Here is a 16,613-nt window from a genome sequence, read left to right as displayed (position 1 = left end):
CAAGCCTTTTTCCATTCGCAAATGTATGTAGGTTTTGTCATTTGCAATTTAGGTCATCGCAGTTTTTGGCGATGACCTAAATTGTGAATGCATTTAGGGAATCTCAATTTGCGATCACCTAATGCAGAGACATGTAGCCTTTCCTAAATGCGAACAGTGCATTTTGGAAACGCTAATTACCATAAACTTCAAATTGATGGTAATATGTGCATGCTTTGAAAAATTAACAAAAATGCATTTTTCAAAGTGCCATGTAGCGCACACATGCCCTTGGGGCATGTATGTGCTTTACATGTGTAGCACTTACCTTTTTTTGTGGGGTGCTTCGGGCGGGCCTTAGGCTCTCGGGCACCCTTGGATTTGCATTTGCTATTTGCGATTTCCAATTTGGTAATCTCAATTAGCGAATGCAATGCCATTTATTCCTATGGGCCTGTAGGCCCATAGGAATGAAAGGAGCCACATTAGCTAATAGCGATTCGTAATTTCCAGATCGCTATTGGCTGCTGTTAAGGAATCACAATTTTTTTTGCGATACCTACATGCATTGGCCTTTGCGATTACCAAATAGCGATTCCTTAATAACCGCTATTTGGTAAAGTTTATAGGCGACAAATTTGCAGGTAGAGGTATCTATTGGAAGAAAAAGTTACTTATCTTAGCTAACTATCTTTCTGGTGGATACTCTGTCTACCTGCAGATAACTCACCAGTCCCTCCACCTTCACTTCTTCTTATGTTTGGATGTACAGGGAAAGTGTTAATGAGGTTCCATTTATTTTTGCGGTGCACTATATCGGATCAATTGATCTATCTGTTTGTAATGAAAAAAATGGATGGAAACTGACGTCCTTTTGCTGGGGCGGTCTGTTTGGTACTAATGTGATGCTACCAGTCTTCCCTTCTGGCGCTGAGACTGAGCCACCGCCCTCCACCCAGAATCGAGGAGTTTTGAAGTTTTGGGATCCAGACACCTTGGATTATTTAACAGGTTAGGAATCTGCAGGTAAATGGTGCATCCACCAGAATGATTGTTATTGAAGTTAAGTAACTTCTTTGTTTGAAGACATCTGTTACCTATTACAGTTACAGTATCGTTTTGAGTTTGTTTATTTTATTTCTATTTTAGGTAAAAACAACGGAGGCCGTAGTCACAAAATTAGTGAATATTTTGATGTAAGTATTTATGCACTTCTTAGAATGTCTCTTTAAAAATACAGTTTTGAGAAATACTTTTGTTTTACTCTTTGTGTGGTGTACATATGTAAATTTCTCAGGAAGCTGCAGAGTTTAAAGAAATTCAACTAAGTTTCATGATGAGGAGCATGTACAGCAGTACATTTTAGGTGGGATTGTATTCGTTTTTTTGGAGGAATATGACTGCAGCCCTACATTATTTAATTTGGCATTTTTCATAACCATACTGAACTGCAACCAATTAGTGTCTAAAGCTTGCTATTCAAAGCATAATTTTCCACAAACACTTTAAATTGCCGTTCAAATAACCTTTTGCTCAGTATTTCTCCACGGGAGTGTTTTTAAAATCCTTGGTTGCATTTAAATATTATATTCTCTTTTTTTCAATTATTGAGCCTATATTTCCAAAAGCCTCTGATTTAAGATTTCTTTTCCACTTTTAAAATGATTTGCTTTCTGGAAAAATCATGGTCCTGTATTGTAAGTGTGTATCTTATGTTGGTTTCCTATCTAAAATAGTAGATTCTTTACTAAGCTTCTGCGATGTTGCAAGTTTCTAAGTCCCTCATATACAAGATTATAGAGATTAGTATTTCACTTTTACTATAATTATTAATGTAAGACGCAGTGTTGCACATTTTTTTGTGATGCTCCTCGTCTCTGAATATCTTGAGGGCGAGCGCAGCAGTCCACATCACACACCGTAAACCAGAGGTCATGAAGATTTCAGCCATGCTAGATTGTATGTCTGGGCACATCTTGGAATCCTCGCATTAATTTTTCTCTCCGAAAGTGACAGTATCACGGATTTGGTTTTCTTTTACTGTATTTAGGCACACATGGAGGAATGGCTGAGAAACACCGCTCCAGTTAATGCTTATTAGAGTAGTTTTAACTTCACTGGTTCCATTTTTGGATTTTCTACAGTCTCATCTACTACAGACATGTTTCTGTCATACAGCTGTGAGGTTAACACAATTACAGGAAGTAGAGCAGGCAATACTTCAAATTAATTGATTAAAGAAAAGTAAAGATTAATTGATTAAATAAGGAGATTTTTGAAAGAGAAGGCAACAGTAAGATGTTGATTTGTAGGTAGTAAAAAAGGTTTATGGTGCTGGTAGAGGTGGAACTAAGGATGCCTTTGGTACATTAAGCGTATTTGTAGTGACAGGAAAGAGTGGAGAATTACGTGCAAATATAGGTGTAGTAAAACGGATAAATGCGGACGAGAAAGATCATGAATGCTTTTTGAAAACTATGCAGAATTAGCCCCAGCTTTTACTCAGTGTCAAAAGGAATGCTCTTTTGCGCTCTGAAACCACTGTTTATTGGAAGCTTGCCAAATAGGTCATTCTTTTATTTGGTGTTTTAGGATATCCAGCACACAGAACTTTAACTGTTACTATGGAAGAATGTTCCAGTGATCTTGCCCATTCTTAGGCATCTTCTGGGTTTGGAGGAAAGGCATACAGTTTAAGCATGATTTGTAGAGCTGCTTTTACTCCTTGCTGACAAATGTACAGCATCCTATTTGTAATAAGGGCACCACTCCACTTAACTATGGCAACCAGGTCGGGTGCCAGAGAGGCTGTACATCATCTTACAAGAATGAAAGCCTGTCACTAGAGACCAGAGTCACATTTGAAAATGTTTAGTCTCTGTAGTTTGTGCTGTCCTTTGAAGAGTGTGCAGTATTCCTAAACTCTCACTGTTGCTGAAAGAGGAAGTTGTATTGTGGCTATGAAAGAGGGTAATACAAGTGTTACTGTTCCAGTTATTTAATTTCAAAGAATGGTGTATGCTACAATACCAAATGTAAGGCCTTTTAAGAAATCTATTCCTGCTAGATAGTGGGTAACCTCAACACTGCGGTAAGGATGCATTTTTCTAATCCCGTCCCTTACTATAAATTCTGCTTTTTTATTTATTTAAGTTTTCAATGCAGTCAACAGCACAGTGTGAAAGTGCGAGGCAGGAGTACATCATAATTTTCCTCTGGTGATTCAGTAAAATAGTGCAAAGCATCAATATGATCCTTCCATTCCTCTACAGTCTCCTGTAAAGGGAACTATTCACCCCCTCCATGTAATCCCCAAACTGCATTGAATTTTCCATCACATAGTAAGTATATCCTCCACTATAAACAATGTTAACATCTCGAGTATGTCTTGAAGGAGCTCTCATTGGCCAAATGTTTTTCCACTGTGAACAAACACCTGCAAATACAGAAATTGTATGTCTGTATGCATTTGGATGATTGTTGTCAGGGTTTTAGGCACAGAAGTGTTTATGAAAGAATTCTGATCTCACTTGGCATCATTTACCATATGCGTAACCTATTATCATTAGACCCATCTGAGAACATCAGGTTTCTAGGGTCCGTTTTAGTTACAATAGGCTTCAGAGTTGCCTTCAGACGAAATGATTCTTTTCTTTCATCAGTCGTTCTTCAGTTTCTTTCCCTAGGTGGTGCCGAGTTAATATCGGATGGGCGTCTGTTCATGTTTTATTTTGCTTTTTGTCCATTCCTCGAGTTGATCTAGATGAGTATTTTTGTAACATTTCACTTTCTAACAACAGATTATGAGTGCTTGACTCTTCAGATTTGGATTATAAATAGTTCTTATAAATGTGTTAATGTTTGTATTTCTGTATTCCTTCTCCCAGTACCAAGGTGGAAATCAAGGTGGAAATGGTTCTAGCACAACAGTAAGAAGCTTACCGCCTGCTGTTCGTTCTCCCCAGAATTCACATTCACATTCCACACCTTCCTCCTCTGTAAGTTATCAGGCTTGTTTCACCTGAAATAAAACATCTGACACACGAATATGTGATGTATTTAGGCATTTGTGGCTTTGGCTACACATGCTGTGCATACTCCTGCCATCTAGTGTTGTGTCTGGATGTTTGCAAATTGTTTTTCTTCAAAGCAGTCTTTTAGGTCACAAGGTTCGGCGGCGACTCCTCTTGCTGGTAATGAGCATGGGCATCGACTACATTGTTTTCTTTCCGCCAACGGGCTCGGACATGTGCTCCCACGTTCTGGTTCCAGACCGGTGTCAGTACTCCTATCCATTCCCAGGGTAACTCCTAACCGTCAGTATAGTTTTCCCTTCTATACTGGATCGATGACTCCAGCTGCGCTTGGGCCTTTCGACTGGTTCCATGCCGTGTCACGAGGGTGATGAAACGCCCGCCTTTTAGATATTGACCTCCATTAGGTCTTTAACTATGCCCGAGCACAACAAGCTTGTTTGCTCGAGCTCACTTGAAACGCTTGCAGCTCCTTCGAATCGAAGACCCTCTGTTAGTCGGACCCACTGCTTGAAGATTTCACAGAGGAGCGGCAAAGAACCAGTAGACCTCGTCAGCACTGAAGAGCTACAAGAACACCATACTGTGGTGTTGGCAGCTGACAGGGAGCCATTCTCCAGGGGATAGTGCCAGCTCGGACCTGGAAGTTGAGGACCTTCCAGTAGACTCACAGGTCATGAGTACACACCCTTCCCCTGCTTGATGCAGCTCGCAGGCCTCCACAAAATGTCGCACAGCCACTCAAACATCCACTGCAGAGCTTCTGGCCACCACTGCCCTCGGGCCATGATCGTCACCGACCATAGACTTCGGGCACAATGGCCAGCTATGGCTAGGTGCCAAAAAACATTCCAAGCCAACCGGCTTAGCACTGACCACGTCCGGCTCAGCATCGAGTAAATTGTCAGAGGTGAAACAGTCTACAACGAAAACCAACATTGGTGCAGAAGCCTTCAGCACCAAAGTAGATTACCACCACGTTCGTTGACGAACCAGTCGAGACACTCCTCAATCGGCTTCTTGAGGAGATTGATGCTCAATAGACACATTTGGCAATCAATTCTCAGATGGGCAGGATCATTTCCTGCTGACCTGAAGCTTTCTTTCCAGGAAGCTCTGGATGAAGCCCCAGCTCCTAAACACAGGAAAAAGATGGCAAGGTCACCAACCCTCTACTTGCTTCCCCACCAACACTGGCCAAGCAGGACTCTCCTTTCCCTCATGCCTCAAATGGGGACTCTTTCTTACTATCCACAGAGATCACCACTTCCGTTCAATGAGGGTGAGCCCTACTCCAGTTTCCCCACAACCAGACCCCTTGTACACTCCTAATGCTGATCCTCCAGCAGACACCGACCTGGATCTTTACTCTGGTTGAAAATTCCCCCTAGATGATTATTCTACATATCAGGAGCACCTCGCCAGAGCTGGGCCCTACCATAAAGTTCCCCTCCATTCAGATCAGATAGAAGAGGATGGCCTATTTGAGACCCTCTCATCCGCACAACACACTAAACAATACCACCCTAAGCTCAAAGGTATGTTATGTCACAGAGCTGACATTTCCCAGGACCCTAGTCCGTGCTCGGTAGCTCTCGGAGTTGATAAAGTATAAGGCATGCCCATCAGATCCTCCTTATTTTCAAGGACAGCGTCGACTAGACTCTCTAGTGGTGCATATGGCGCAGAAGAGGGCTAACTCCCAAACAACTGAAGATACACCCCAGCCCACTCCCGCCCTCCCTCCCCCCACTCAACCCACCCGTTAGAGAAAGTAAAAGGCTAGACGTTGTGGAGAAAAGAGTGGCAGTGCAGTCCGCTACACAGTGGTGTGTTGCCAATTCTGTAGGCCACTGGGGCAGCTATGACAATGGCTCTTGGGATGAAATGGAGGAGCTCTTTTTGGTGCTTCCTGAGGAATACAGGAAACGAGGGCATGAGTTAGTTTCTAAAGGAAAATTAATTTTGAACACCACCACACTATGTGCCCTTGATGCCACTGACACTGCTGCGCTGGAATCAACTTGAGCCTTCTTCTCAGACGCTATGCATTGCTGTGCATATCCGGGTTCAAACCTGAGGTCCTGAAGAACTTGCTGATCAGTTCTTTTGATGGACAACATCTTTTCGGCCCTAAGTGGATCAAATCCTTGAAAAGCTGAAAAAGGATACTGGGACAGCAAAGGCCATGGTTGCACTTGAAACTCTTTCAGCTGTTCTTTTTGCCGCACTCCCTTCCGTGGAGGCTCGAAACAAACTTCCTCTGGAACTTCCACAGTGTTCACTTGCCCACAGGCCCTGTCACTCAAAGGTAGTTGTTTTTGTCGGAGGCATCTATAGGGCTAATAACTCCAGAGGTAGTGGCAAGGTTCCCACCCCAAAAGCAACCCCTGCCACAGTCACCAAACCCTGACTTCCCCATCCTATCCTCGATCTCATAACACTTGTCTCGGGACGTTTGCAATAGTTCTTCTTTACTTGGCAGACCACCACCTCAGACCGGTGGGTGCTGCACATCATACAGCATGGTCACTGTCTGGGGCAAACTGACAAACCTCCCACAACGCCACCCCACAAACAGACTTTCAATAGAGCACATAAAACTGCTCAAAGAGGTATAATTGCTTCTTCACAAAGGTACCATCAAACAGCAAGGCTCATGAGTCTACTCCTTGTATTTTGTAGTTCCTAAGAAAGATGGCTCCTTCAGGCCCTTTCTCGACCTAACGTGCCTCAATCTACTCAGAACATTTTCATATGGTCACCATTCAGGATGACATATCTCTTCTACAGAAAGGCTACTTCATGATAACTCTCGACCTGAAGGGTGGAAACCTTCTCATACCAATTCACTTAGCGCATCAGCAGTACTAGGTAGTCTCCTTATGGGCCACTACAGATCCCAGAGCGTTTACAAAGTGCCTTGCAATAGTATCTGCACACCTGCATCGGCAGGGCATTCACGTCTTCCCTTATCTGGACCACTGGCTCATTAAGAGTTTACCCACCAACTACGCCGCAGACACACTCCGACCACGATGCATCTTCTACACAATTTGGGGTTGACTATCAATGTCACAAAATCCCACCTCCAACCCCAACAAATTAGTCCTTACTTAGGAACAAACCTCCACTCAAAAAGCGATCAAAATGCAGTCTTTTCAGACACTCCTTCTGCACTTTCAACCAGACCACCAGGTCACAGCCAGTTCTCTTCCAGGGGATCCTCATCAATAGTCATAAGCATTAGAATATTCCCGCCCATGCGCGGGACCCCGGAAACAATATATCATATGTGCCCCACATATACATATACATATATATATAAATATATATATATAAAAATAAGCAATCGCAGCCAAATAAAACAGTAGAGCTGGAATATGCTGTGAAGAATTTCCACCATACATGTGTATTAGCATTAGAAACATGATAAACAACACAAATGCTTGTTTAGAAACTGTTTTAATGCTTAGAAAACAGCAGAAATTCTTATAAGACACTGTAAGCATATACAGCTCCCAGGCTGCATTGCAAATACCCAGTCTAAAAAGACTGAAAAGCTAACCCTGTGGCTGCATGTACCAAAACTGACGCTGTGCCTTTAAGGCACCTCTGCCCCTAGCTTCCCATCATGCCTCAGGGGTTACAGTTAGGTCAGTTGTTCTTTCCGGCTCCTTCAGGAAGGACCCTGGATACACAGCTCCACAGTTTTTCTGCCTTTTTCAGTCAGAAAAGCTTCTAAAGAACATTTTTTTGATTTACTTTGACTTTTTACATCAGGGTCAAGTAAATAACTGCTTAACAGTCGAATTTTTGTGAGGTTTTTCCTGTCAGGATGCCTTCATTATTCGATGATTGCCCTTCTTGTGGCCACAAGAAGGCAAAAACGGACTCTCATGAGGTCTGTATTTTATGCTTGCCAGAAGATCATGATCCAAAGGACTGTTCTCATTGTCAAAACCTGTCTGACAGAACTTTAAAAGACAGGGAGAGGAACAGGCTCTATGGTTTGGCCCAAAGATCCATGAGGGGAAGATCTACAGAGAGGAAGAGTTCAAAGAGACCCAGAACTCCCTCTAAAGGCAAGTCAGAGCGTCCATCGACCTCAGCGCCGGGCTCGGCGCTGAAAAAACAACATCTGATGGAAAAATCGAAAGATAAAGCTCCGTCGACGTCGGGACCGGCGTCGACGAGGAAATCGTCGTCGAAAAGAAAATCACCGACGACGAAGAAAGCTCCGCCGTCGTCAACTAGGCGACGATCGGCGTCGAGAGAAGCCACGAGATCTCCGTCGACGAGAAGATCGACGTCAAGACGTAAGTCAACTCCGCCGCCGTCAACCAGGCGACGGTCGGCGTCGAGAGACAGAATACACTCGCCGTCGTCCCAACGTCGACAGGCTTCGAAGAGTGTGACACCTCCGCCGAAGTCTCCACGGAGGCGCTCGGCGTCGAGGAGCAAGAGCCCCCTCGGACGATCGTCGTCGAGGAAGGGATCATCGTCGAAGACGTGTCGGCGCTCGACGTCGAGGATGTCCGATCCTCCGCCGTCGCCACATGCCAGATCGACATCAAGGGCTTCGTCGACGACAGGACGTCGAAGGCCATCTCCGTCGCCGACAGACCAACGTCGGCCGACGTCGAGACCTCCGTCGACGGCAGGGCAACGCCGTTCGACGTCGAGACCTCCGTCGACGGCAGGGCAACGCCGCTCGACGTCGAGACCTCCGTCGACGGCAGGGCAACGCCGTTCGACGTCGAGACCTCCGTCGAAGGCGGGACGACGCTGTTCGACGTCGAGGGAAAAGACACCGTCAGCGGCTCGACATCACAGGTCGACGTCGAGAGAACACAGGTCGTCATCGAGGCGTTCGACGTCGAAGATTATCACTCCGTCGACGCCGCAGAGGCGTCCAACGTCAAGGGAAAGACTTCTAAGACGTCCGCCAACACCGGTGAGACGAAAATCCCCTTCAGTGCCTTCGACTATTTTGGTGACCCAATCGGCTTCTCACCATTCCTCCTCAAGGGCCTCTAGCTCATCGAGGTCCAGTTCCAGGAGTAGAAGTCCGTTGCCCCAGCGAAAGATAACACTCTCGCCAAGATGGTATGCTCCTTTGCACACGTGGAAGGATTCTGGAGCGACGGAGAGGCTGCACAGATATGTAAGCCCACTCCACAGGTCACCTCTTCAGAGACTGGTAGAAGAGGCAGACAGACAGAGTCCTATCAGGCACCAATCACGCTCTCGGGAGAGGAGAGCGGAAAGGTCACATACCCCCAGGGTCTCCCGATCACCGCGGAGAGAGCATCCCAGATCTCAAACGCCGAGAAGGGAGAAACGAACTGAGAGGTCGAGATCTCCACGAAGGGAGCGTCGGAGAGAATCACGTTCTCCTCGAAGGGAAGACCGACCGAGAAGATCGCCAATGAGGAAGGTAAAATCTCACCACAGGAGAAGGAGAACACCATCAACCTCCTCCTCATCCTCTTCAAGATCTTCTAAAAGGGATTACTCCCCAACGCTGGCAGACAGCCCTCACTCCAGAGCTTCCCCGCTTGACGACGTCAACACATACCTAGACGTTCTTCAAAGGGGCGCTCAAAAACTTCAAATAGAAATGGCTGTTCCAGAAGTTTCCACTACTGTAATTTTTGAGACCCTTCGGCACAAATCATATTCACGGCCTTTGCTCCCATTGGTTCCAGGGATAATGGACCCAATCAAGGAGGTCTTCCTCACGCCAGCGGCAATCAGAGCGGTTCCGGCGCGTATCCAGAAAAAGTATAGGCCGGCCGACTCGGATCCAATCTTTGTTAAAGGGGAGCCTGCGGCGGACTCGGTTATCGTAGCCTCAGCTAGGAAGAATCACGCAGTCGCACCCTCTTCTTCAGTTCCTCCTGACAAGGACAGCAAGACCCAAGATTCTTGGGGACGCAGAGTGTGCAGCACAGCAGCTTCATCACTGAAAGTCTCTAGTGCCTCAGCACTTCTCGGCAGATATGATAGAGCACTGTGGGACTCCATGGAACGATTCAAAGAGAAATTGCCCAAGGAGGACCAGAAGGACTTTGAGGAAACAGTGACGGAGGGCTGTTTGGTGGCAAACCAAATGATCAGTTCGTCCGCAGATAACGCACTCCTAGCAGGACATGCCTACTCGCATGGGGTTTGCGCAAGAAGATCTTCTTGGTTGCGGTTGACGGGTCTCAAACCAGATGCCCAGCAACGCATCCTCAATCTGCCCTTCTCAGGATCTTCACTCTTTGGGGAGCATGCCGATCAGGAAATGACCCGCATGAAAACCGAATTGGACACGGTGAAGGCGGTTGGTCTGGAAAAGAGGAAAGAGCCGTTCAAGCGACGCTTCAAGACCAACAAGAACCGGGGAGGCCAACAGAGGGTTCAAACCCCTCAATGGTCTCAGAACAAGCCACAAGGGAAGACACAATACAGAGGAGGAAAATCAGGCAGAGGCAGAGGCGGACATCATCAGTCCTCTGCCACGCCCAGAGGAGGCAAGGCCTGAGCAGTGGCTTCCTCTGGCGCCGTTACCCACTCCAGTGGGAGGAAGTGCTTCGCAACACCTGGAAGAGTGGGTCAGCATCACAAAAGATCAGTGGGTGCTGAATATACTGCGCAATGGATATGCGCTACGTTTCCGGAAGAGACCACAACCGATTCCTCCAAAAAAGACTCGCTCGTACCATCTAAACCTCCTCAAAAGGGAGGTGAGCGTCCTCTTGCAGAAAAACGCAATCGAAGAGGTACCCCCATCCCAAAGGGGGAGAGGAGTGTACTCAAGGTATTTTCTAGTCCCCAAAAGAGACCAAGAGGACAAGTTCAGACCGATTCTAGATCTTCGGTCCCTCAACAAAGTGGTGGTCAAAGAGAAGTTTCGCATGCTGGCACTTCATCAGATATGTCCTCATCTACAAAGTGGAGATTGGATGTGTTCGGTGGATTTACAGGACGCGTACTTCCACATTCCTATCACACCAGGTCATCGGAAGTACTTGAGGTTTCTGGTAGGGAACAAGCATTACCAGTACAAAGTACTTCCGTTCGGTCTGAAATCCGCACCAAGGGTGTTCACCAAGTGCATGGCAGTGGTAGCGGCATGTCTACACAAAAAAGGTCTGTTTGTGTACCCATATCTGGACGACTGGCTCCTGAAGAGCCAGTCCCCTCATCAAGCCACCAAAGACTGTCGTCTGTGTCTTCAACAACTACACAGGCTTGGGCTCCACGTGAACACAGAAAAGTCAGTCCTGCATCCCACGCAAACCATCCACTATCTGGGAGCGGTCCTAGACACAAATTTAGGAAGAGCGTTTCCTTCGCAGGAGAGACTATCTTCCATGGGGCAGAAATGCAGAAAGTTACTTCAGTCTCCTCGTCCAAAGGTGCGAGAAGTAGCGTCTCTACTGGGCTCCATGGCGTCCTGCATCTTCCTAATTCCAAACGCCAGGTTGAGGATGCGTCCTCTTCAAGAGTCTGTGGAAGACCAGTGGGACCAAGCGACTGGAGATTGGGAGGATCGAATCATCCTATCTCAAGCAGCACTATCCTCAATACAGTGGTGGACTCGCCCTCGGAATGTCTTGCAGGGAGTCCCTTTTCAGCAGCCTCTTCCTTCGATGTCTGTGATAACGGACGCATCTCTGGAAGGTTGGGGTGCTCACATGGGTCGTCTTCAGATTCAGGGTCGCTGGTCGACCAACCTTCAGACTTACCATATCAACATGCTGGAACTTCGAGCAGTACATCTGGCGCTCAAAGCGTTCCTTCCAGCAATCACAACGGACAAGATCTTGGTTCAGACGGACAACACTACAACAATGTTCTATCTGAACAAGCAGGGAGGAACACGGTCTCGCCCTCTGTCTCAGGAGGCCCAAGCCATATGGCACTGGCTTCTGGCTCGGGGACTGTCGGTGGTGGCAGTACACCTTCCAGGCGAGCTAAACACAAAGGCGGACGCACTCAGCAGGCACTTCGAAGATCAGCCAGACTGGGTGCTAAACGACGAAGTAGTCGAAGAACTCTTCCGTTGCTGGGGCCATCCAGACATAGATTTATTCGCGGACGACGAAAACGCCAAATGCCACGCCTTCGCGTCCAGGTTCCACCGACCAGGGACACAAGGGAACGCTCTCCTGCTGGAGTGGACAGGAATGTTCGCCTATGCGTTTCCTCCTCTGGCTCTGATTCCGAAGGTGGTGGCCAAGCTCATCAGATCGAGCATGGACATGATCCTAGTTGCTCCGGATTGGCCGCGACAATGGTGGTATCCAGACCTATTACATCTGTCGCTGTGTCCACACAGACGTCTGCCATGCAGACCAGACCTGTTGAGCAAAATGAACGGGAGGATCCTGCATCCCAACCTCCCGTCACTGAACCTGACTGCATGGCTCCTGAGGTCTTGCAATACGGACACTTAAATCTGCCTCCAGAATGTATGAATATTTTAAAAGAGGCAAAGAGGCCTTCCACTAGGGCGTCTTATGCATTCAAGTGGAAGAGATTTTTCATTTGGTGTAGGGACCATGGCTTTGATCCCACCACAGGACAAGAAGAGGTAGTCCTCCCTTACCTCCTTTACCTAGCGACATCAGGGTTGAAATACGCTTCTATCAGGGTTCACCTATCTGCCATAGTAGCGTACAGAAAATCACCTACACAAACGTCGTTTTTTCAGGTCCCAGTGGTTAAGGATTTCCTTCAGGGATTGAAGAAGGTCTATCCCCCTGTGAGAAATCCTTCTCCTCCCTGGGAGTTGAACCTGGTTCTCTCCAGGCTGATGTCTGCACCGTTTGAACCTATACACAAGGCCTCCTTGCAGCATCTCACTTGGAAGGCGGCCTTCTTGGTGGCAATAACCTCTGCTCGCAGGGTTAGCGAGATTCAAGCACTCTGCACCAAGGAACCCTACACGGTGTTTCACCACAACAGAGTGGTAATGAGAGCTCACCCCTCTTTCCTTCCAAAAGTGGTATCGGATTTTCATATAAACCAAACGATTACCCTTCCTTCGTTCTTTCCTAACCCATCGACCCCAGCTGAGAGGTCGTTGCACTCGTTAGATCTTAAACGGGTGCTAAAGTTTTACCTAGAAAGAACAAAGGGCACCAGAAAGACAGACCAACTCTTTGTCAATTATGGGTCAATGAGGACCGGGTTTGCGGCAGCCAAGAGGTCCATCTCCAGATGGATTGTCTCATGTATCAAACTAGCATACCAGCTGGCTGGCAAACCTTTGTTACAATCACCCAAAGCTCATTCCACTAGAGGGAAGGCAGCCACAACAGCGTTTTTACATGACATTCCCATGTCAGAAATTTGCAAGGCTGCGACATGGAAATCAGTCCATACCTTTACAAGGCATTATTGCCTAGAGTCTGATTCCAGAGCGGATTCTCAAGTAGGGCAAGCCTCCTTGAGAAACCTATTTGGGTAGTATAAGGCCTACTGTTTGGGCCTACGAATGTGAATGTTACCTGTTGATTCCTTTGCCCGCAGGGATGAGGTGAGGCTCGCTACTCTATTCTAATGCTTATGACTATTGATGAGGATCCCCTGGAAGAGAAGGATTAGTTACTTACCTGTAATCCTAGTTCTCTTCCAGGGGTATCCTCATCAAAGTCATAAGCAACCCTCCCGCCTCCCCGGGCAAAGGACTTTGTTTATGAAGTAGGAGATGTTTTAACCTGTTATTACCATGGTTTTGTTTTCAGTCTCCGAAAAGAACAACTGACCTAACTGTAACCCCTGAGGCATGATGGGAAGCTAGGGGCAGAGGTGCCTTAAAGGCACAGCGTCAGTTTTGGTACATGCAGCCACAGGGTTAGCTTTTCAGTCTTTTTAGACTGGGTATTTGCAATGCAGCCTGGGAGCTGTATATGCTTACAGTGTCTTATAAGAATTTCTGCTGTTTTCTAAGCATTAAAACAGTTTCTAAACAAGCATTTGTGTTGTTTATCATGTTTCTAATGCTAATACACATGTATGGTGGAAATTCTTCACAGCATATTCCAGCTCTACTGTTTTATTTGGCTGCGATTGCTTATTTTTATATATATATATTTATATATATATGTATATGTATATGTGGGGCACATATGATATATTGTTTCCGGGGTCCCGCGCATGGGCGGGAATATTCTAATGCTTATGACTTTGATGAGGATACCCCTGGAAGAGAACTAGGATTACAGGTAAGTAACTAATCCTACAGCTACGTGCCTACTAGGCATGATGGCCTTCTGTATTGCAATAGTGCCTCAGGCAAGAACACACTTGCAACAGTTGGTTTGCTGCCATACTTGTCCCTCTCTCCTGTGGTGGAACACCAAAAACCTGTTGCAGGGGTGGCCTTTTCTCAACTCGGTATCACAGGAGACCATCACAATGGTCACGTCCCTATTGGTATGAGGAGCATATTTGCAAATTTAGATTGTCCAAGGCCATTGGGAACTCAAACACCAGGGCCTTCAGGTTAATTATTTAGAACCCCTAGTAGTTTGCCTTCCATTGAAAGCTTTACTTCCCCCATCTAGTGGGCAAAGTCTTCCTCTACATGGACAAATCACAGCCATGTTTTCCTGTCAAACAGGAGAGACCTGGTCTTCACAGCTCTTTCAGTTCACCCAGCACATCTGGTGGTGTGTGATATGCCATAAATTCTACCTACTTTAAGAGGACCCCCTAGGGGTGGACAACAACTTTGCCAATCTTCTCAGTAGAATGTGGCAACAATTCCAAGAGTAGAAACTCCAGACGCAAGTCCTCCATCAGTAATTCCAGAGATGGAGTTTTCCCCAAATAGACCTATTGCCAACCATAGAAAACACAAAATGCCCAAACTTTGCATCCAGGTTGCGACAGTCCAAAGGCAATGCACTATGGGTGAACTGGTCCAGGATTTTTGCCTACTCTTTTCATCCTCTCTCCTTGCTTCAATTTGTGGTTCGGAGGTTACGGCAGACATTCCTCACTCATTCTTGTGGCGCCCACTTGGACCTGCCAACCAATACTTATGGAACTCTGTTTTGCCCCACAGACTCCAGATCAGGTTGGGCCTTCTCATACAGAGCCATGGAGAAATACGACACCAGGTGTCAAAGTCCCTCAACCGTGCAATGTGGCTCCCGAAGTCTTAGAATTTGGGTATCTCCGATTACCTCCCAAATGTACGGCCATCCAGAAGGAAGCACGCAGACCCACTACCTGCCCATGCTACACGACCAAATGGAAACCATTTGTCCACTGTCATTCAAAACATTAACATGCTCACAGCTAGAGTGCTGAATATTGTCTGCATCGACCAACTTATGCACTGGCATTCATTTCTGTGCGGCTCCATCCAGCTGCTGTGACTGCTTACCTAGAGAATGGACAACATCTCTCCTTTCTCAAAGTTTCAGTTATTCAAGTGTAAGAAAGTGACTCTGTATTTACTGGATCAAAGTAAGGTACAGTGTGTACAGAGACCACAGTCCCCAGAGGCTTGGCAGAGGCTAAAGTTATATATAACCTTACTCTCTAAAGTGGTAGCTTGGTCGAGCAGTATGGCAGTATCAGAGGACAGTGTAAAGCATTTGTTGTACACACTCAGTCAGCAATTGTTTTGTATCAAAATATATAGTTTTATATTAGAACCAACAAGGTATCAAAATATACTTTCTCAGAATGGATTACTTTAGTTAAATACTTTTCAGATAGGCAATAGACTTTTTGAATACAATAGTTAGTTTGCTGCAATAGGCAACACAATTTCAAACACAATGCAACATTGAGCTCAATGGGAATTTCTAGTTAAATGCAATTAGTTACTTTGTAGATTACTTTTCTAACCATAGTACTGGATCCTAGATTCAGTCCCGGGACATGTGCTGTAAATAGTTAAGTCAAAACGTTTTGGTTACAGTAGTGATTTTTAATGAATATTATTGTATTTTAAAAGTTGACACTTGAAAAATTAACTAGGCAAAATTACCAATGTTATCCTATGGAAGGAAATTCAGTTTGCAGGTAAAGTATGTTTGCGTTACTTTTGTAATCCAGTGCTGGGCTCCAAGGTTCAGCACTGGGACATCTATCGCAAACAGGCAAGTAATTACGTTTTTATCGTTGGCACGATTTTTTAAGAATATTTCTAAGTTTCAAAAATAGACACTTTGAAACTTTTTCAGCAAAAAGCAGGCAATGATATCCTATTCAAGGAAATTCAAATTACTTCTAAGTACGGTTGAAATTACTTTTCAGGGTCTGTACTGAGCTACAAGATGCAGCACTGAGGTATCCCCTGATAACAGGTGAGTACATCGGAATTTTTTGTTCGGTTGATTTTAGATGAATATTTTAAAGTCCCAAAACTCCACACTGAAGAATTTCCAAGTAAAACCAGTCAATGTTAGCCTGTGGCAGAAGAGTGAGCCATCAGCTTTTAGGTAAATACTCGACTGGCAGAGTTAAGGTTCCGGGCATAGACTCGGGGGTCTCCCAGGGTCAGGTAGGTACAGTTGGTACACTTTCAGCGGCACAGGGACAGCTGGGTGCAGAGGTAGTTAGGCCCAATGTTATCCAATGAGA

General features: G+C 45.9%; 1 protein-coding gene across 7 annotated transcripts in view; it reads left to right on the top strand.

Moving 5' to 3' along the window:
- Positions 1 to 16,613, top strand: part of TLK1 (tousled like kinase 1) — an 877,117-nt gene that overhangs the window by 292,439 nt on the left and 568,065 nt on the right. For 4 of the 7 annotated variants that reach the window (XM_086956115.1, XM_086956113.1, XM_086956114.1 and 1 more), the window contains 2 exons: positions 1,129 to 1,175; positions 3,867 to 3,977. In XM_086956115.1, coding sequence (XP_086812241.1) covers positions 1,129 to 1,175; positions 3,867 to 3,977 — 158 coding nt within the window. The remainder of the gene's footprint in view (positions 1 to 1,128; positions 1,176 to 3,866; positions 3,978 to 16,613) is intronic. The other 3 variants (XM_086956118.1, XM_086956116.1, XM_086956117.1) reach the window with 1 other exon arrangement.

Source organism: Lissotriton vulgaris, chromosome 2_1, assembly GCF_964263255.1.
Source record: "Lissotriton vulgaris chromosome 2_1, aLisVul1.2, whole genome shotgun sequence".
Lineage (NCBI taxonomy): Eukaryota > Metazoa > Chordata > Amphibia > Caudata > Salamandridae > Lissotriton > Lissotriton vulgaris.
The sequence above is the reverse complement of the archived record's forward strand: the minus strand, read 5'-3'. Positions and strand labels throughout refer to the sequence as shown.